The sequence below is a fragment of the Mus musculus genome, chromosome 1, assembly GCF_000001635.26.
Source record: "Mus musculus strain C57BL/6J chromosome 1, GRCm38.p6 C57BL/6J".
In the NCBI taxonomy this organism is placed as follows: Eukaryota; Metazoa; Chordata; class Mammalia; order Rodentia; family Muridae; genus Mus; species Mus musculus.
This window is the reverse complement of record NC_000067.6, coordinates 151,428,250-151,449,109: the sequence shown is the minus strand read 5'-3', so window position 1 is coordinate 151,449,109 and position 20,860 is coordinate 151,428,250. Positions and strand designations below refer to the sequence as shown.

Sequence of the window (20,860 nt, the reverse complement as noted above, 5' to 3'; positions counted from 1 at the left end):
TGGGCTGGTAGTTTTGGTTCTATAAGAAAGCAGGGGAAGCAAGCCAGTAAAGAACATCCCTCCATGGCCTCTGCATCAGCTCCTGCTTCCTGACCTGCTTGAGTTCCAGTCCTGACTTCCTTGGTGATGAACAGCAGTGTGGAAGTGTAAGCTGAATAAACCCTTTCCTCCCCAACTTGCTTCTTGGTCATGATGTTTGTGCAGGAATAGAAACCCTGACTAAGACACTATTAAAATAGTCTATGACATGTCAAACACATAGAAATAATTTAGCCTAAGAGGAAAAGTTCATTCCCAGAAAGTCTGAAATTTTTCTTACTGGATATCTCAGGGCAAGGCCAAACTCTGTATTAAACTACTAAAATTTTCTTTTTTTAAAAAAATATTTAAGTACACTATAGCTGTCTTCAGACACTCCAGAAGAGAGCATCAGATTTTGTTACGGATGGTTGTTAGCTACCATGTGGTTGCTGGGATTTGAACTCAGGACCTATGGAAGAGCAGTAGGCGCTCTTAACCGCTGAGCCATCTCACCAGACTCCCAAAATTTCTTTAATTTTAAAGCATCGGCAGATCTGTTTCGTGGGTATCTGACCAATGTTCTTCACTTACATAAAGTCAAAAGATCTGAGGTGCATCAGAACATTGGCGTCCATCCTGGTCACCTGGATATCCCCCAGAGTGCCGTCGTCTTCGAGGGCATCACCCTCTTCCTTTTCCTCGCTGTCCACTACCACTTTTAACTTGTTTAAGTGGCAGTTTTTCTGAATCAAAGTCACAGAGTTTTCATTCAAGTCATTAATTGTAACTTTGACTGCATTTCCAAGGTGCTTTGCCCACTGTAATCCCATTATTCCTTGGGAGAAACAGGGAAGAAGATGAATCTTTAAATTAAAGAAATTTAAGTTATAATTAATCACTGAAAAGGCAAGTGTCTTATAAGCAACACACACACACACTCTCTCTCTCACACACACTCACACACACACACACACACACACTCTCTCTCTCTCACACACACACACACATACACACAGACTCTCTCTCTCTCTCACACACACACACACACACACTCTCACGCCCCTCCACCTCACACGTGCACTTCTCTGTACAGTATGCTAAGAGTGCGCTACTCTGCTGGAAAGGAAAAGGTCAAGTTGAAAGTCTTGCTGCTCAAGTTTACCCTCAAATACCAGAGAAAAACAAATACAGTGGATTCTGAACAAGGATCTTGTTTGGTAGCCCAGGCTGGCCTTTTTCTCTTCTCTTCTCTTCTCTTCTCTTCTCTTCTCTTCTCTTCTCTTCTCTTCTCTTCTCTTCTCTTTTCCTTTCTTTTCTTTTTTCTTTTCTCTTTTCTTTTTCCTTTTCCTTTCCCCTCCCTCACCCTGCCCCCTCTTTCTTGGAAGATCATAGTCCTGGCTGTCCTAGAACTCCTGGCTTTGAACTCACAGAGATCCACCTGCCTCTGCCTCTCAAGAGTTGGGATCAAAGGCATTTGCCACCACTCACAGTTGGCCATGAAATCTTAATTCTCTTGTTTCTGTCTCCTGTGTGCAGGGATTATAGACATGCACTAATAAGCTTAGCTCCCATAAATAAATCTGGTTTTGAGCCAGAACACATTATGGAAGGAGAGAACAAACTCCCGAATTTCTGTGCCCCCTCCCACACCTGCCTGCATTCTCACACATGCACAGGAATAAAACAAAGTAAAGAAGAAATAACCTTTCCAGACTAAAATTTTCAAGTAGTGCACAAAAGCACCCTGGGAAGTAAAAGGAATGCCTCTGTATATGCAGCAAGAATTCAGGCGGAAGCTCCTTTTCCCAGGCTTCAGGAGCTACTAGGAAGGCCATCAGAACATGCCCCACGGCCTGGGGTTTCTAGCACACCATGAGAAATACTGATATGCTCTCTGCAGGAAACCTCACGACTGACAATACAATCCTAGCTACTGTGTGATGAACTTGATGTGATTCTTTTCACTCACAATAAGCCTGAGGGACAAGAACTAAGACGGTCATGTTAGGGGAACAGCCATACAGAGGGACTGTGCTCTGTGAGAGCTGCTTTTAATGATGGTGGTCCACGATGTCTGATTTCCAGATGATAGCTGGAAAGCCAAAAAAGAAATGCTGCCAGATACAGCAGCTTATAAAAAGGCTTAATATTCCTCTTGCAGAACCAACTTTAATTGCATATTTTAAAAGATAAAAAAGAATGTATACATAAAACAAGGCAGTAAGTTTGGGAAACGGGTCATATTATGACACTAAGCTGTGGTAGAGCACTCTGGACTTTAGGCAGTCAAGATGCATGCTATTGACTGAGAAGTAACATCGCCATAAATAACTCAGACAAAGGCTGTTTGGCCATGGTAAGTATGACACAGTGAATAATGACTGGAAATGCAGAGACTATTGTAATGATTTGCCATGAAGTTGGTAGATGTAGAATGGGAAAGGGGTGAATTATATTACAAAGGAAGTCAGGCTGGGCATGGTGGCATATGCCTTTAATCCTAGCACGTGGGATGCAGATATCTATGAGTTCAAGACTAGCCTGGTGTACACAGAGTTCCAGGTCAGCCAGAGAAATATAGTGACACACTGTTCCCAAACAAAACAAAACAATACACACACACACACACACACACACACACACACACACACACACGCATGCACGCGCATGCACGCGCACACACATTAGAATAAAGCTATTTTGATATGGAATTAGTGGTGGAAATAATGAATAAAAAGCAGAGATGGGGAGACAGCTCAGCCAGTAAAATGCTTGTGTACAAACATTAGGATGTGAGTTTTGATCTTTACTATCCATGTTTAAAGCCAAGTGTAGTGAGTGTGTCTCTATAATCCAAACTCTGTCAAGGTGGAGACAGGATTCCAGGGGCTTCAGTCTAATTAAATCACTGAGCTCCATTCAAGTTCAGTGAGAAACCCAGACTGAAAAATACGGTAGAGAGCAATGGAGAAGGACTTCCAGTATTGACGTCTGGGCTCTATACACAATGTACACACACACACACACATCCACCACATATGCACACACAAAAGAATTGAAAGTTCACATTTAAATGCCTCAGCTCAGAACGATGACCTCATTACTGCTACCATCTTAAATGGATATATTACTAAACATGATAATGACAGTTACATTACTAACGATACAATGAAGATGAAGCCTAACACTTCCATAGCATTGCCTGTGTAATAAGTTCTGCTCTGTGTAAGAAGTGCTGCTCTGTGTAATAAGTTCTGCTCTGTGTAATAAGTTCTGCTCTGCGTGAGAAGTGCTGCTCTGATGCCGTTTATCTGTATCGAGGGTTACAAAGTCAATACTGTACAGATACTATACTCTGCGCCCTTACTTTTATACATGAAAAAGTCAAACACAATTTCCTGGGGCTATACGCTAGCTAGCATGTGATGAAGCCAGGACTTGAACTCAGGGACTCTAGCCCTGAAGCCCATGCTTTTAACCACACCAGCAGCAGCTTTCACTCTCAGTGTACACTTCTAATCGGCTAGTCTTTATGAGGGCATGGATGAGCACAAATGCCTTTCAGAAATTGCTGTTTCTATTTTCTGTTCTCTATTATTAAAAGTCTTTTGAGAAAAAAGTTTTTAGTTTCAATGAAGACTAGCACTGGGCAGGATGGCACCGTGAGACAGTAGCAGAGGAGCGGGAGCTCAGGGCCAGCTTGGGCTATATAGGCAATTCTAGGCTAGCCTGAGCTTCAGAGGGAGACTGAGTCCTAGAGCGCCAAAAACAAAATAAACCGCTAAAGGCCAGGCAATGATATCTAAACACACAGAGGCTGGGGAGCTGGTCCACCAGGGATAAGCACTGGCCTTGAAAGCCACCCTACCTGAGTGTGGTTCCCGAAACCGTGGTGGAATGAGGGAACCAACTCTTGCTAGTTGTCTTCTGACTCCCCTCCCCCCATACACATACACTCTCTCTCATAATGGTCAGAAATAATAATCAGAAATACAAAACACAGTTATCAGTTATTACCTGATGACAGTGAACAAACACTCTTCAGGAAAAATGTTCTGGCTAGGTGTGATGGCGCATACCTTTAATCCTAGTTCTTGAGGGGCAGAGGCAGGCAGATCTCTGAGTTCAAGGCTAGTTTGGGCTTTCACCCTGTTTAAAAACAAACAAACATATGAACAAAAAACCAGAAAAAACTTCTTTTTGTCCTTCCTACCAGACATGGTAAGCATACGCTGGTAACCGCAGTACTTGGGAGGTGGAGGCAGAAGGCTCATGAGTTCTAAGTCATACTTGGTCATACAGCCAGTTCAAGGGCAGCCTGAACCACACGAGAAACAGAGTAATCTGGACAAATACAGGCTTAGGAGTAAGTTACAGACGCCATGGTGAGACAATTAATAAAAATCCAGATGGCCAGAAACTACATGTCAGGAAACCAATTATGTCAATAAATAGTTATCATGTATATGCGTGAGAGCGTGCACACACACACACACACATACACCCTCACTCACCCTTATTCATTTATACACTCAAAGTGACAGGAGACCATATTAAGAAGAGACTTAGCTGGGCATGGTGGAACATGCCTTTAATTTCGAGCAGAGGCAGGGGAATTCAGAATCTCTGAGTTTGAGGCCAGCCTTGGGTCTATAGTGAGTTCCAGGTCAGCCAAGTCTACACAGTAAGACTCTGTCTCAAAAGAACACAACAACAAAAAGAAGAAACAGATTTGAAACAATGGAAATGCATACGCTTTGGATTGTGATTTGAACTGTTAAAAATGTTTAAATATCTAAATAATTGTTGATATCAATAAATTCGTCTTTACTTTCTAGGTATAATAATGTTACTATAGCTTTACTTAAAAAAAAATCCTTGTATCTGAGGATGGAGGAAGAGCTGTAATCTCAGCGTGTGTGTGTGTGTGTGTGTGTGTGTGTGTGTGTGTGGGATCAGGAGTTCAAGGAGTCGAAAGTCAAGCACACATTGATACTTTGCCTCAGGGGAGAAAAGCCTTATTTTTTTAAGTAATCCAATTTATTATTTACGTATAATAGTATGTCCAGGGTTTTTTCTAAATTAATGGGACTAACGAGACTAAAATATGAATTTTTAACGAGACTGAAATCTGATGAAATCTGAACTGTGAAAATACTGATAAAACAAGACTGAATATGAGTGAATTATTTCTGAAGTGACACACAGGAAGGAATACATTCACTATACTCTTTACTTTTGTATAGACTCTTTTTGCAAATTCTCACAAAAAATTGGAAAATTTTACCTTGGATCTTATTTATTTATTTATTTTTTAGATATGAAAACCTTTTTTCTTTTTTTTTGGATTTTTTTTTTTTTTTTTTTTTTTTTTTTTTTTGAGTCAGGGACTCACTTGGTAGCTCTGGCCATCCTGGAACTTACTATGTAGGCCAGGCTGGCCTTGGACTCACAGAGATCTGCCAGCTTCTGCCTCCAGAGTACTGGGATTAAAGTACCCACCACATATGGCTCACGATAATATTTTGCTAGACATGACATCCTTATAAGTCTTCTAAGAAAAGACATTATTTAGGGACTAGAAGGATGGCTTCTAAGCTAAGAGGACTTGGGCTAAATTCCCAGCACCCACACTGTGCCTCACAGCCATCTCTAATTCCAATTACAGGGGATCTGATGCCCTCTTCTGGCCTCTGATGGCAATGCAGTCAAAATACACAAAAAATAAATTTGAAAACTACAAACTAATTTTTTTTACTTACCAGTGGCTCCAAAGGCATCTAAACACTCCAAAGGTTTTCGTTCCTTAGCCAAAGCAGCCAATGTACAGAATATTATCTGACTAGAAAGAAGGGAGAATCTGGAGTCACTTTCTATTTTTGCAGAATTCTGAACATAATTATCTATTTAATATACATTCCCAAATTACTAGTTTAAGACCTGTAAGTTTTGTTAAGTTCAACTATGAATCTAACTGAATTCTATTTAACAAACATCCATTTATTTAATAAAATGTAACCACCAATCAGTCCAGGTTTAATTACATAAAGTTGGGCCTATTTTAGTCTGACTGAAAAACTGAGTTGGTAGAAAAAAAGAGATATTCTGAGAAAATGTTAAAATACATGTTTTTTTTTTTTTTTTTTCCCTGAGACAGGGTTTCTCTGTGTAGCCCTGGCTGTCCTGGAACTCACTCTGTAGACCAAGCTGGCCTCAAACTCAGAAATTTGCCTGCCTCTGCCTCCCAAGTGCTGGGATTAAAGGCGTGCACCACCACTGACCAGCTTAAAATAGATTATTTTAATATTAATACATGTGAACACAGAAGCTACAAGAGGTACATCTGAAAATTGAATAACTATTTTCAATCTATCTTACCGATTTAGCTTCATTTTGGGATTAAAATATGAATCTGTTTTCTGAGGTATAGAGTAGTTAGGAAAAACTTGTATGTCTGTGTCTGTCTCCTTCAAAATCTCATTAGATGATTTGGCAGTAGAAGCTAAAATGGAAGAAAATGAAGATTATTACAAGGTAATTGAAAATAATGCTCAATACTCAATACAACACATTTAAAAAGAAACCTTGTATTATCTTGTGATAAGGCAAATAGTTTCGTAGCTATGCCAAAGCCAACCAAAGCCAACCCAACCCACAGGACAAATGCACTCAGTTTCTGTGGCAAGAGTCGTGCCTAGGTAGGTATTTGGTGAGTGCAGGGAAGTTTATTCACTGAAAAGTCTGACTGTATTATATCACCGTATCAGTATTATAAGACCCGACACCATCAGACAGCACTAGATCCTAAAATTATTTTTATGATTAAGTACTACATTATGCTATCACAGGTTGGCTGATCCAGTCCGTGGGTCGTTCAACAGGGTCTGCAAGAGAGAGAGGGGATTGAGAGGCAAGAAACTCGAAGAATGAAGACAGTCTGTCTGCTCAAGGATCAAGTCTCGTGTCTCGTTTATTGAAAGGCAACTATGGGTATATATGCACTCGCTGGGGAGTGCAGCTGGAGACACTTAACCACAGGTCCAGGATGCATAGGGGAAAACAAGATGTTATCACAGTGTGTGCAGCTGTGATGAGCTTCTCGCAAAAACATCATGCTAGGAAGACAAGTCTCTCGTCAGGGTGGAAAAGTACCACCTGTAAGTAAATAGCCCGAGATGGCTGCAGAGATGATGGATGCTTTCTGCTAGGAGTTAGCTCCCAACAGTTGGCCACAGAGTATCTTATAATGTTATAGAAACTGAGTATTTATATGCTTGCTATTAGTTGGCTGAATAATAATATCATATTCTGAACATACAATTTTCACCTGCCACCTTTGTGGATCTAGGAAACTTGGCTCACAGGCATGCACAGAAGGACTTCTACCCATTAAGCAACCCTGAAGACCCCACTTTCCCATGACTATAATTTTAAAGTAAGCATTGCATTCAAATGGCTACTAAGAACTGACAAGACTTTAATCCCAGCACTCGGGAGGCAGAGGCAGTCGGATTTCTGAGTTCCAGGCCAGCTTGGTCTACAAAGTGAATTCCAGGACAGCCAGGGCTACACAGAGAAACCCTGTTTCGAAAAACCAAAAAATAAATAAATTAAAAAAAAAAAAAAAAAAAAGAACTGACAAGAACATATAATCCTTTAGCTACAAATGCAAATGGGTACTGATGTGAAAACATGATACTGCCTTAAATACTCAGAGAATAAGATACGTAATCTGGAAAAATAATTATACTCTTTATTTATTTAATTAATTTGGTTTTTCGAGACAGGGTTTCTCTGTATAGTTCTGGCTGGCCTTGAACTCAGAAATCTACCTGCCTCAGGCTGGAGAGATGGCTCAGTGGTTAAGAGCACTGACTGTTCTGCCAAAGGTCCTGAGTTCAAATCCCAGCAACCACATGATGGCTCACAACCATCTATAATGGGATCTGATGCCCTCTTCTGGTGTGTCTGATACATAAAATAAATACATCTTATATAAAAAAAAAAAAAGAAAAGAAATCCGCCTGCCTCTGCCTCCTGAGTGCTGGGATTAATGGCGTGCACCACCATGCCCAGCACTTACAGCCTATATTTGTTATCTGTCTTGTTTAAGGACCTAATTATGAGTATGCTAATGAGATCACGTAACTTACCAGCAATGTACCTGGATTTAGTTTCCCCTTTGTTGACATGGCGCTTAACATGCCCTAGCATGTCAGTCCTCCTGGTGATTGTTGCTGAACAAATGATGCAGTGATAATGGGCGCCCAGTTTACTGGATATCTATCGAACAGAGCATTTGATTGAACAGGTTACTAAGGCAACAAAGTGCAAGTTTCCAAATGGTACTATGTCACTGAACTGGATTTAACAGTGTAAAAGGTGATGTTAATTTCCTGATGTACCTTTGAAAGAATCATTTCACTAGTGATGCTTATATACACTTTGTTCTAGCAGGCCACAAGTGACCCTACCTAGTTTTCCATTCTTTCTGTTCAGTAAACCACCACACTGTTATTTTATATAAGCTGTACTTATAGATAGGATGATGTTAACAGTCCTGCTACCCCTAAGTTTAGTTGTCTTCTTAGAAACTGTTTTGTAAGATGTCTTCACTGTTGGTCAAACTGATCTTAATAATAAACACATGCACTTTATTTATTTATGCCTATAAAGTCAGCGCTGCACATTGAGATGCCGTCTCCAAAACCAAGAGTCAAAGCAAAAACCACCTCAGGCTCTTGATTGTTTAAAGTTAAATTTAAAAGGAAGAATGGAGGAAAAGAGAATATGAAATTGAAAAATGCTCACTTTGAGCATGATAATAATTTGTGTAACTGAAATAAAGAACTATAAGATGAGGGCTGGAGAGGTGGCTTAGCAGGTAAAAGCAGTGGTGCAGCACCCAGGTTTGGTTCCTGTCACCTACATGGTAGCCTACAGCCACCTGTTACTCCAGTTCCAGGCATCTGATGCTCTCTTCAGACCTCAGTGGGCACTGGGCATGGAAGTGGTACACAGACATGCAGGCAAGCAAAACAGCAACACACATAAAATAGAGTGAAAAAAAAGGGAGAAGATCAATGGTATTTTTCCATGCATTTTGCATTATTCTCTCATAATCATTGGAAAGCACTGAGGTGAGTATTTTAAACGAAACTGGGGGCTACAGGTCTAACACAGCTGATAGAGGACTTGATGAACATGCACAAAGCCCTGGGTTCATTCCCAATACTGTATAAAAGGAATTGACGGCACATGCCCATCATTTCAGCACTCGGGAAGGGCAGAGGGTCAGGAGTTCAAGGTCACCCTCAGCTACACAGTGAATCTGAGGTTCTGGGTGAGCTACAGAGAGAGTAGAAACTATACTGATAAACATTGACATTCCAATTTTAAATTAAGAATAGATTCCCGGCCTTTGGCAAAGCATAGTTTTAAAGTAAATAAAAGTTGTGCTCTCTTTAAAGTCACTAAATTTGAAAATAAGGATCTACCATCTGGTTACCTGTTCTCCAACGATGGTTGGCTTCACCGGGCGGCAGGCTAAGTGACAGATGCACATTCTGTAGCCTGGAAAGGAACGGGCCAGCTGGTTACTATCACTCACTACATAGCCCACCGGCACCGAGAGCTGCAAGGATACTTGGAATTTTCTAAGACTAATTAGGGTCACGGGGTGTGCTGGCACATGCCTTTAATGCCAGCGTTCAGGAAGCAGAGGCAGGTAGGTGCACTTCTGTGAGTTCGAGGCCAGCTTGATCTACATAGTAAGTTCCAGGTCAGCCAGGGCTATATAATGAAAGCCTGTCTCAAAAAGAAAAAGAAAAAAAGAAGAATAGTTAGGATTATTGTTCTATTTGAGATGGCTTGTTCTTTAAGTCATTTAGCTTCTTGAACCTCATTTCCTTTGCTTCATGCTTTTTCACTAACCGTACCAGATAATCTTGCTTTTCCTCCCACCTTTAAAATTTGTTTTTGAATTTACTATTCTTAGTTTTGGGTGTTGATTTTTTCCCCCATACCTTAAAATATAGACATTTATTTGAATTGGATGGTGGCTATGTCCTTTTTATCTCTGGTAACTTTAATTTTTTTCATGTTTCAAGGATCTCTTATGGGAAGGAATCTCAAATTACAGTGTTAGTTACTAACTTATTCTTGATACCAAGACCCCTAATTCTAAATTATTTTTTTTTATTTTTTATTTTTTTTTGATTTTTCAAGACAGGGTTTCTCTGTGTAGTCCTGGCTGTCCTGGAACTCGCTGTGTTGGCTGGCCTCGAACTCAGAAATCCGCCTGCCTCTGCCTCCCAAGTACTGGGATTAAAGGCGTGCGCCACCACACCTGGCCTCTAAATGTTTAAGGAATTTTAATTGATAACCATCTCAAAATTCATTTGTCAAAATCCTGGGTACTGTGCAGCATGCCTGCAAAGCCAGCACTTGGGAGGTAGCAGCAGCGGCAGCGGTAGCGGTAGCGGCAGGGGCAGGAGCAGGAGAACGATGTTATGTTTAGCCATGGAGCTAGTTAAGGTCAGACTATGCTACGTTAGTCTTTTTCTTCAGTTCTCTTGCCTCCCCTTCTTTCTTTCTGTTTTTGGGTAATTCTAAGGGATAAATTCTAGAGTCGTCTAGATGTTAAGGAATTGCTCTATCATTGAGCTATATCATACTTGCTATACATTTTCTTAAGCCAAATCTCTTTAGTTTTATTAAGCTTACAAAATGACTTCTAGTCTCTGCAACCCAGAAGTCTGCTCCTTATCACCTTATCCTAGTGCTTTACGTCATGTCTCCCGCTGTGTACTGTTGAAGTGCCCAAGGTCTCAGCTCCAGATGGCTTTTTTCTATTGATACATATACCAAAGGTTATCTCGTTAAATCTCATGGCTTTAAATACTACCTATATTTTAATATCTCGTTAAATCTCATGGCTTTAAATACTACCTATATTTTAACATCTCCAAACGTCTATCTCTAGCCCCTTAAGTTTCACATTCATATAGCTTACAGGACATTGGATATCTTCCCCAAAGTGTATCTCGTCTTACGCCTAGAGCTGGCCCTGGCCTACGTCCCATATGTTTTGACTGCAGCTGCCAATGGTTCAATAAGGGGCTACTCCATTTTCTTAATTACTCAAGTCCCAAACCCAAGAATTTGTGACTTGTCTCACATTCCTCATTCCTTGTGCACTATCTCCCTTTAAAATATTGCCTGTTACTTTAGTACCTGTTAACTATGACAGAAACTATCATACCTTGTCCCCACCTCACTCCTGCTGATCCCCGCCCCCCGCTCCCCTCCTACTTTCAAGTCTTATTGACAGAAGAATCTTAATCCCGATTTCATTGTTACTTATAGGAATGCAGGTGAGGCTGTGCTTCCAGAAGTACAGGCAGGCGCCTTCCTAGTGGTTAACCGAGTAAAGAAAACTTCTCTTCCTCCCAGGCAATCACGAACTCAGTGAGAGGAGGCTGGCTGTCCGCACAGTCAACAATCTCTATATCACATAACTATATACCAGTGTGTATGGATACCCATGTTTAAGGAAGTGTGTGTGTGTTCCCATACGCATTTGGGTATTAGATTGGTATTCTGAGGTTTTTCTTGAGGGGATGATTTCCAGTTTTATACAAATGGAATATTAAAAAAAAATCTGCCCCATAGATTGCTATTTTCATTAGTAGTTGTACTGGCTAGTTTATGTCAACTTAGAGCCATTTTGGAAGCAGGAACCACAAATGAGAAAATGCACTAGACTGGCCTATGGGCATTTTCTTGATTGATTGATGTGGCTGATTGTGGGCAGTGCCTGGTGCCATAAGAAAGCAGGCTGAGCAAGCTATGAGGAGCAGGCCGGTAAGCAGCTCCTGCCTCTCCGTTACTTTCTTGAGTTTCTGCCCTGACTTCCCTGGATGATGGACTGACTACAAGCTATAATATGAAAAAACTCTTTCCTCTCCAAGTTGCTTTTGGTCACAATCACAGTAATAACATCTTAACTAAGACTGTAGTTTACTATGTAAATAAAAACTTTGACGTTTGGTACAATATATAAAATGTATTCTTTTCAGTGGCCACATATGATACACCCACCCACACGTACCACCATGTAGTCAATATTCCTTTTAATTCTGAGTTTTTGTCACAAAGAACGTGGTGCAATGAATATCTTCACACATCTCTCTATCACTGTTTCTAACTCTTGTCTATTGGTTATTTTATTGGTAAGAAACTTACATGAGGAATTAATGTATGTATTTTAAAAAGTAAAAGATGTCATAACTTTTCCTGAAGAAACTATGACACTTTGCTGTCTCAGAATCTAGTCTCTCAGTCTGATGGGGCTTTTGTCTTTTTTTTTTTCTTTTTCTTATGATCCTACTTGTTAAAAATTTATTCCCTGGGATGGAGAAATGGCTCAGCGGTTAAGAGCACTGACTGCTCTTCTGAAGGTTCTGAGTTCAATTCCCAGAAACCACATGGTGGCTCACAACCATCTGTAATGAGATCTAACACCTTCTTTTGGTATATATGAAGACAGCTACAGTGTACTTAGATATAATAATAAATAAATCTTTGGGTCGGAGCGAGGTGGGCTGAGCAAGTATTGGTCCTGAATTCAAATTCCCAGCAACCACATGATGGCTCACAACCATCAGTACAGCTACAGTGTACTCATATACATAAAATAAATAAATACATAAATAATCTTTAAAAAAATTGATTCTTTCAAATTACATCATTTTTGTCATTATAACAGTATATTTTTAATAATTTCTACTTACCTATTATAAAGGCTGTAATTTCTAAGTATTTGTCTTAAATTCTATCAACATGCTAAAATTTTCAACTATTGACTTTTTTCTAATATTAATACCAATTTTTAAATTTTCTTGCTTTTCTGCAATTACTTTGTCTTTTAAATTATAAACAGTAGCTGTTCTCCAAGAGGAGAAGAAACTGACTAAAACGTTGTTAACTAAGCAACAGGAACTCCCATGTCAGAGACACCCAATACATCACAGTCTTAGACGGCTAATGCATGTCACTGAACTAACTGGCATTGTTTATTGCCTATATAACTGTATGCTGTCTTTTATCAAATACATTGAGTGGGGACATTAAATCATCATAATAGAAAGTGAAAATACTTGCCTATGTTTACAATAAAATTCCAAAGCTGGTACAAATGTTCAATTTCGTATACATTATTCTGAGGTAAGCAGAAAAATACTAACCTTCAAATTCAACTGAGATTTTCCAGTGTAAATTCTGAAGGTGTCGACGAAGCTTGTGACTACTATAAGCTCTGAACTTTTCCTTAGGACACAGCGGGCAAGTTTGACTGTTTTCTTAAAAAGGAGAAAAAGCACAGACAATCAGCTGTTAATGCCTGGGTCAGCTACACAGTAACAGGAGCCTCCCCGTGCACTCACCATCCCTCCCTTAGATAAAGAGGAAAAGGGTTGTTTCTGAGCCTGGATGTCCTTCAACAAGAACTGTAGCATTTCAACAATGACTATCTTTAGCTCTGAGACTCTGCTATCTGTGGCTCCTGATGATGGTTGTTGCCAGCAGGAACAGAGAAGTTCGAAAAGCGAAATTCCCTCCAGCTAAACTCTTGCCAAGAGACCACCACTCAGCAATTTAGAATGGGAAAGCAGCAATATGGCATTTCTAGAAGGGCTGGGCCTCAGGAGAGATGCCTGAGCATCTGCTATGGTTCCCTACTACTCCAGCAGTGGCAACAACAGCCAAAGACAGGGAAAGAAAAACAGAAGACAAAATACAATGCATTGCTATTCTGAGACCAGGGACCTGGTAAAACCATCACACCTGACTCTCACTGTATTACTACATTTACGTTTTCCCTTCTTTATGAAGTACTCCTGAAAAGACAATATGGATCATCAAAACAGAGCATTAACTTAGCAATACAGTACACTTCAAATAATAACTCTTATAAAGTGTTCAAGAGTTATAATCTCAGGCCAGCAAGATGGCTCAGTAGTAAGGCAGTGAAGTCTGATAGCCTGTGCTCAATGCCCAGGACCACACACTGCTTGCTGCCCTGCCCCCACCAATAAGCCGGCAGACAAGTAAGAATTCAAGCCTCAAATTTAAGCTCAAAGCAATAAAATATACAGAAATAACAAATCAATAATGATATTTTAATTCAACAGATAAATATCTTTCACAAAGAGAATAATGCAAGACTAAGTATAATTAATTTTTGTATAGAGTGCCAATCTTAGACAAACATGAGCACTAAGCACTAGAACGGTAACACAGGGCAGGAGATGGCTCGGTGGGTAAGGTACCCACTGAGTAAAGCCTCAGTCTGAAACTCACACGGAGGGAGGAGCTGACTGACACGCATGGCACGCTCTTCTCACCAAATAAATAAAATATTAAAGAAAGAGGGAGATGGAAGGAGGGAGGGGGAAGGAAGGAGAGGGAGGGAGAGGTAGGACAGTGGAGCACTGATGATGTCATTTAGAACTTTTGTACCAACTATGCTGCCTCCCTTTTATACCAGGGAATTTTAACTGCTATGTCACTTATCTTTATTTTAAGTGTACTTGTTTTGCCTGCATGGGTGTCTGTGCATCGTAGCCATGCTTGGGGCCTAGAGGAGGGTGTTAGATCACCTGAACTAGAGTTATAGATGGCACCCACCATGTGGGTGCTGGGACTTGAACCTAAGTCCTTTGAAAGAGCAGCCAGTGCTCAGAACCACTGAGCCACCTCTCCAGTCCCAGCTATGATACTGTTTCAGGATGTCAAAAACTTGTTGTTAATTCAATTACCACCTTATAGAAACACAGTCCTTAACTGTGAAATTAACTCAAGGAGTTTATTTTACTATTGTTCTACTTCAATGGGAATAAATTTATTCTTAACAGTTTTCATGAGTTGAAAAATGATGACCCATTACAAGTTAAATGAATGTCTCAAAATAAAAATTAAAAACTGAACAATGACAACAAAAAGATATGTATGACACCTTAAAGAAATCAAAAAAGGACAAAATAGATATTCAGTGTGCATGTGAGTGTATCTGTGTGCATGCATGTATACATGTCTGCCTGTGCCTGGGTGTGCCTGAATGTATGTTTGTGTGTGTGTGTGTGTGTGTGTGTGTGTGTGTGTGTAGCCCCAAACATGGAAATACCTGTGCCTGGATTATCTGAGTTCAATGAACTGGCAGAGTCAACATCTCCTTCAGTCCCAAAAGCTAACTTCTCCAGGTCAGCAAGCCGCCTTTGAATTGAGATGTGTCTCTCTGAAAAGAAAAAAATTTTAAGAGTCAGAAAACTGTTTTAACAATTTTCCCTAATCCATTTTCAGTTGTTCACACCATGTTGACATTTATGCTTTTGTTTTCTATAGAGCCTGCTACCTCATGGGGACTGCTACAGTTCAGTTTAGAAAATGGCAAATGTATTTCAGAATGCAAAAAGTTACAGAGAAAAACTCTACTGTGCACCTTTCAGCTTTCAAATTGTATTGAGTCAAAGTAACTGCATGGAGAATGATTCTCGCCTGGGAGCTCAGGTGGAGCTCAGTGGATAGACTGCCGTTCCAGCATCCAGGAAGCTGAGTCTGACCCTTAGGACCACATAAACGGGGCGCGGTGGTGCACACCTGGGAGCTTAGCACACAGATATAGAGGTTGGAGGGCAGGGTGTTCAGAGCCTTCAACCACAGAATGAATTCAAAGCCAGCCTGGGACAAATGAGACCATGTCAGAAAGACAGAAAACAAACAAAAAAAATTCTGTCCTGTACAAAATAGTTTGAGAGCTATAATGCATGTTTTGTGTCTTCAAAAAACTTTAGTTACATGTGAGCGATTAACATTCTAATTTTTAACTGTAACAATAGGTAAAATGAAAGGAGTATCAGATGTAAGGTAGCATGAAAGCAAGGGAGGGCCAGTCAATTGTAACAAGTGGCTGAGAGCATTACTTGCTAAGAGTTAATCCATCAAGAACACAATCTCATGACTTAGGTTATGAATAGAAATTCAATTAAGTAGACTTGGTGACCAGTCTTATAAATCCGAAAGTGACTTCAGGAACAAGAAGTTTGTGGTATAAAATTTCCAGCTACCACAGCCCTTGTCTATAAAGTAATACATTTGAGGGTGGGTAGGCTGGGTGGAAAACACACAGGTAAAGCGGGGCGTAAGTCAAAGTAGTAAAGAATTCTGTTAGCTCAGACTTTATTCTTTGGGGAATGGTAAATGATTTGCATGTAAGTGCTTGGGGGAAGCATCTGGGAGCTGTAGCAGCAATCGGGGTGGTGAGAAAATGGTCTCAGAAAGGTATGGGAGGAGAGAAAGTGGGGGGGGGGGAAAGGAAGAGGATTTGGGCTTTGAGAGGTATGGGTAGGAGGCAAAGTAAAGGTGGTCTCTGAGTTTTTGTGGCTGTGGATAACAGTGCCATCAGCCAAAGGAGGAAAGGGACTTTTCTGGTAGGAAGATAGAGGACAAGAAAAACGGAAATTTCAACAGGGTGTGTTTTCCGTACGCCTTACAGCAATGGTGTCCAATAGGCAGCTGAAGTTTTATGTCTGGAGCTCAGTAATGAATGAATGAATGAATGAATGGGTAGAAGAACCGAGGAGATGGAGACGCTAAAGGAGAATAATAGGTAAAAGAAATACACAAAACTAAGCATTACAGCTGGAAAGATTAAGACTGCTGTATGTGGTAGATAGTCTCCTGTAATCTTTTGTTTGTTTATTTTTTATTTTGTTTTAAACAGAGTTTCTCTGTGTAGCCCTGGATGTCTTGGAACTTGGTTCTGTAGACCAAGCTGGTCTAGAAATCTGAGAAACCTATATATGCCTCCTGGGATCAAAGGTGTGCGCCACCACTGCCCAGCTTCCTGTGATCTTTAAAAACTACAGAGAATAGATGACCAAATAGAAAGGAAACACAGAAAACCAGTGTGGTTGCTTTTTCAAAAACTTTAGCAGTGCAGAAAAGGAGACAGATGGACTTGCAATTTGTTTCTTCTAAGGATGTTCTGAAGGCGCGCATGCCACAGGAAAGGAACATTTACAAAGTGGGAATCAGAATCCATAAGACCAGCTGATACCAATGCACAGGCAAGCTCCAAAGAGAAAGGTAACGGACCGAATCTCAGGCTTCAGTCAGTATGCTCAGTAATTTAAAACCTTAAGAATTCAAATTCAATTTTTGATGCTGCCATCATTCGTCCCATCTCTGCTCCCTCACATTCTCAGTCCCTCATTCACTCGTGCGTAAAATCTTTCCTTTTTTGCCTTTTTTTCTTTTCTTTTCATTCTTTTTTCGAGGCAGGGTTTCTCTGTGTAGTTCTGGCTGTCCTGGAACTCACTCTGTAGACCAGGCTGGCCTCAAACTCAGAAATCCGCCTGCTTCTGCCTCCCGAGTGCTGGGGTCAAAGGCATGCGCCACCATGCCCGGCTCTTTTTTGCCTTTCTTACAGTAAACAATAAAAGGGCAGCAGTTGTACTTGATTCATCTTTCTGATGACTAACGGTCAAGTTCAGGAACTGCTACTCAGCAGACACTGAGGATAGTTAAAGTTTTTAAAAACCATTAGCTGTTTTGAATGTAGTAGCACATTTTTATCACTGATTCTGGGATCTAACACCATCGGACGATTCTGCTCAAATGACAGTTTTCTAAGCAAAAGCAAGGAGTGACAAACATCATTGTATTACTGTCTTTATACTTTTCTTTCTTGAGATAGGAGCTCACTATATAGCTACGACTCTTCTGGAACTATGTAGCCTATGCTGGCTTCAAACTCATTATCCTCCTACTTCAGCTTCTCAAATTCGGGAATTACAGATATGAGCTTGATAAACTTCATATACTAGGCTTTGTTCAAAAACTTAGAATAAAATACAGGCCCAAAAAAGTAACTTAGTTTTTAGTTCGGATAGTGATGGTCCAAAAAGAATTCATTTATACAAACTAAACTACCACATTTGAAATCGAGAAAGGTTCTGTTTCATAGTTCAGGCATGTATGTGCAATAGGATATATAATGCTGCATAAAAGATATGCCTCCTGGATTATTCTGTTAGGCAGTACAATATAAGAGGATCCTAATAAAATTAATAAGTTAGAAAAAGAAAACTGAAAATTATCTAGTCCACTATTGAAGGAAAATTTCAAAACCTGTCTGAAAATTCTTTTTATATCTTTCTAATCTTTTCTGGTTCAACATGGTAATATCATTCTGTATTTAAACACTCTTTTTTTTTTTTTTTTTTTTTTGGTTTTTCAAGACAGGGTTTCTCTGTGTAGCCCTGGCTGTCCTGGAGCTCACTTTGTAGACCAGACTGGCCTTGAACTCAGAAATCCACCTGCCTCTGCCTCCCGAGTGCTGGGATTAAAGGCGTGCGCCACCACGCCCGGCACACTCCTTTTTTTTTTTTTTTAAATAGCATACTCATAATCAATAAAGTAAACCTGTTAAATCAGACAAACCCAATATACTAGAAGGTTCTTTCACAATTTCTTCTGTTACTTTTTCCTCAAATTTCAATTCTATTTCAGAATCACCATTTTCATCTTGCCTAGCTGCTACTGCCTTCAAAGGACTAACTAGATCTGAAAATACATTTTCAAAGGATTAGTGCGTGTTTAAAGGTTTCAACAGCACAAATTCTTCACAGTAGAAATTTGTAATTGTTGTAGCACATATAATCAAATGTTTGCAACCCTCTTCCCCTAAGACAGACTTTTGGGACAATGTCTCCCTAGGCAGCTCAGGTTGATCTCCAAGCTACCAGGCCTGCCTGAATCTCTGGAGTGTTAGGATTACAGGCATACATACCATGAGGAGTCACTATGCCCCATGAGGCATTTTAAGGCATTAAAATGGTGAAGAAGTAAAGAAGCATTCCCCAAACAGCTGAACTATGTCCGATTTAAACATGATCAGGTGGGTGGTAGCTATTCCCTTAACAGTGTAAAAGTCCCTATCCATCAGGTTGTATGTAGAGGGAGAAAAGGCCTTGTTTTGCACTAAAAGCTGTGATCCCAAATGATGAGTCTACTGGATGATTTTTGTCTTTCCTGGGATCAATTCTGCTGCTCTTGAATGTGGTTGTAGAACTGCAAAATAATTCTCTTAGATTATGACTGTTTTATGTACATTTAACCCCCAACTGGCCTAGAAATATGAATTAATTCCTCACGCGATAATTCAGAAGGAGTATAAAGATCCATTTATGGACCACAGATTTGTTGAAAAAAAAAACAAAACTCGTTGAATTTTTTTTTTTTAGGCCCGCTGTGCAAAATGTTAAGAAGATCCTTAAAATGCTAATAATTATCAGTCTTATGTTTCTTATATGAACCGAAAAACCACCACTCGGAACATGTATAAACACATTCAGAAAATAAAAATATGGGCTATACGTTTTCACGATCGTTGTCCTTTGGAATGAAGTACAAAGCTCAATTAGTATTTGGCAGATACAAGAGACGGAGTTTCTATTCTCGGGAGCAAAGTATACTCCAGCAATGAGACAAATCCATCAGTGTGTATAAGTCCTGACTGAAAAATGCTTTCAGTTTCTCAATCTTGATCTACTACTACCTTAGTACCTCCATTACTGTAACACAGTGGAAAGTTTTAAAACTATTGTAGACTGGGTTGAGATGGAAACTACTAAAGACACTAACGGACACAGCCACTAATTTCATTGTTTATTTTTCTCTGCCTCACGCCTGGCCTTCATATATCCTTCAGGATGATATCCTCGAGGTTTATGGAAGAAGTATCCCTTTCCATGCTGTATTCCTTTTACTCTTACCTGCCGCTCTGGTTCCTCCTCCTCCTCCCATTTTTCTAAATTTGCCTTTCCACATTAAAAAAAACACCCTGGAGAAGGGCCTCCCCTATTCCCCAGCGAGGCATGGTTTCTCGCTTCTCTGCGGCAGAGAGATCAGGCCGTCTGCACTTACTGCTTTCAGCCTCCTCGGGGACAGAGGCTAGGGACGGGGACAGGGCCGGAGCCGGGGCCGGGGCAAGGGCTGGGGCTGGATCCGAGTCCGGCGTCGGAGCCGAGTCCAGAGCCGTATCTGCGGCCGGAGCTGGGACCGGAGCCGAATCCGGGGCCCGGGTCGGGACCCTGACCTGGGCCTCCTCCTTCTCCTGGGGTAGCAGCTCCTCCTCCGCCATATTCTCCATAGTTACGGCCTCCGAGCCAGGGGACGCGGAGGGGACTCGCGGCGGAGTGGGTTAATAGACGTTAATGCACACAGGGCTGGATCCAAGGGCGGGGAAGCAATTGGGAAGGCTGTACGCGTGCCACAGACAAACGGCGGAGCTCCAGTGACCCAACCCTGTCAGCAGAAAAACTGAAAGCCAGAGGCAGCGGTTCGACCCTTCGCCGGCTTCCCCTTCCCCGAGGCGTTACGACGCCACCACAGACTGCGCAGAAGCGTGTGGCGGACAGTGTCCAATGAGGAAAAAGAGTTCCGTTTCCTCGGTACGTCCTCTGCATCACTGGCCGCCACCGAACCGAAATAAGACTACAACACCCAGGAGGCATCGCGCCTCATGGGCGGTGCTCAGTTCCGGTCCTTGGAGGAAACACACACAGAGCGCCGAGAACTCTAGAATTGCCTGGAGCGTTCGGCTCCTGGCGGGGGTCCGAGTACAGAACTACATTTCCCAGTGTGCAGCGGGCTCTGGGAAGGCGCTTTGGGTGTCCGACTGGTCCGGGGAATCGCCACTGTCGCTGTGGCTGCTGCTGCCGCGGACTCAGGTAAGTTAGGGTATTCCGGGCGCGTGGACATCTCTCTGGGCGACAGC

The 20,860-nt window shown here is 41.1% G+C and overlaps 2 protein-coding genes and 1 non-coding gene across 9 annotated transcripts in view; 1 reads left to right on the top strand and 2 right to left on the bottom strand.

Moving 5' to 3' along the window:
* Trmt1l (tRNA methyltransferase 1 like) overlaps positions 1-20,568 on the bottom strand; it is a 29,642-nt gene extending 9,074 nt beyond the window's left edge. For 2 of the 4 annotated variants that reach the window (NM_026876.4, NM_001357569.1), the window contains exons 1-8: positions 20,008-20,568; positions 15,206-15,316; positions 13,269-13,382; positions 9,530-9,594; positions 8,175-8,304; positions 6,400-6,523; positions 5,784-5,863; positions 613-856 (exon numbers count right to left, since the gene is read on the bottom strand). In NM_026876.4, coding sequence (NP_081152.2) covers positions 613-856; positions 5,784-5,863; positions 6,400-6,523; positions 8,175-8,304; positions 9,530-9,594; positions 13,269-13,382; positions 15,206-15,316; positions 20,008-20,233 — 1,094 coding nt within the window. In that variant the 5' untranslated portion in view covers positions 20,234-20,568. Of the gene's footprint in view, positions 1-612; positions 885-5,783; positions 5,864-6,399; positions 6,524-8,174; positions 8,305-9,529; positions 9,595-13,268; positions 13,383-15,205; positions 15,317-20,007 lie in introns of all 4 variants that reach the window. The other 2 variants (NM_001357570.1, XM_030243897.1) reach the window with 2 other exon arrangements.
* On the bottom strand, positions 6,660-6,717 carry Mir7682 (microRNA 7682). Its single transcript, NR_106150.1, has one exon. It is a non-coding gene; the product is annotated as a microRNA 7682 (primary transcript).
* Positions 20,569-20,612: 44 nt separating the features above from the next.
* Positions 20,613-20,860, top strand: part of Swt1 (SWT1 RNA endoribonuclease homolog (S. cerevisiae)) — a 60,800-nt gene continuing 60,552 nt past the window's right edge. For 2 of the 4 annotated variants that reach the window (XM_011248059.2, XM_030242199.1), the window contains exon 1: positions 20,628-20,813. The gene's annotated coding sequence lies outside the window, so the exon portion shown is untranslated. Of the gene's footprint in view, positions 20,814-20,860 lie in introns of all 4 variants that reach the window. The other 2 variants (XM_011248058.2, NM_025819.4) reach the window with 2 other exon arrangements.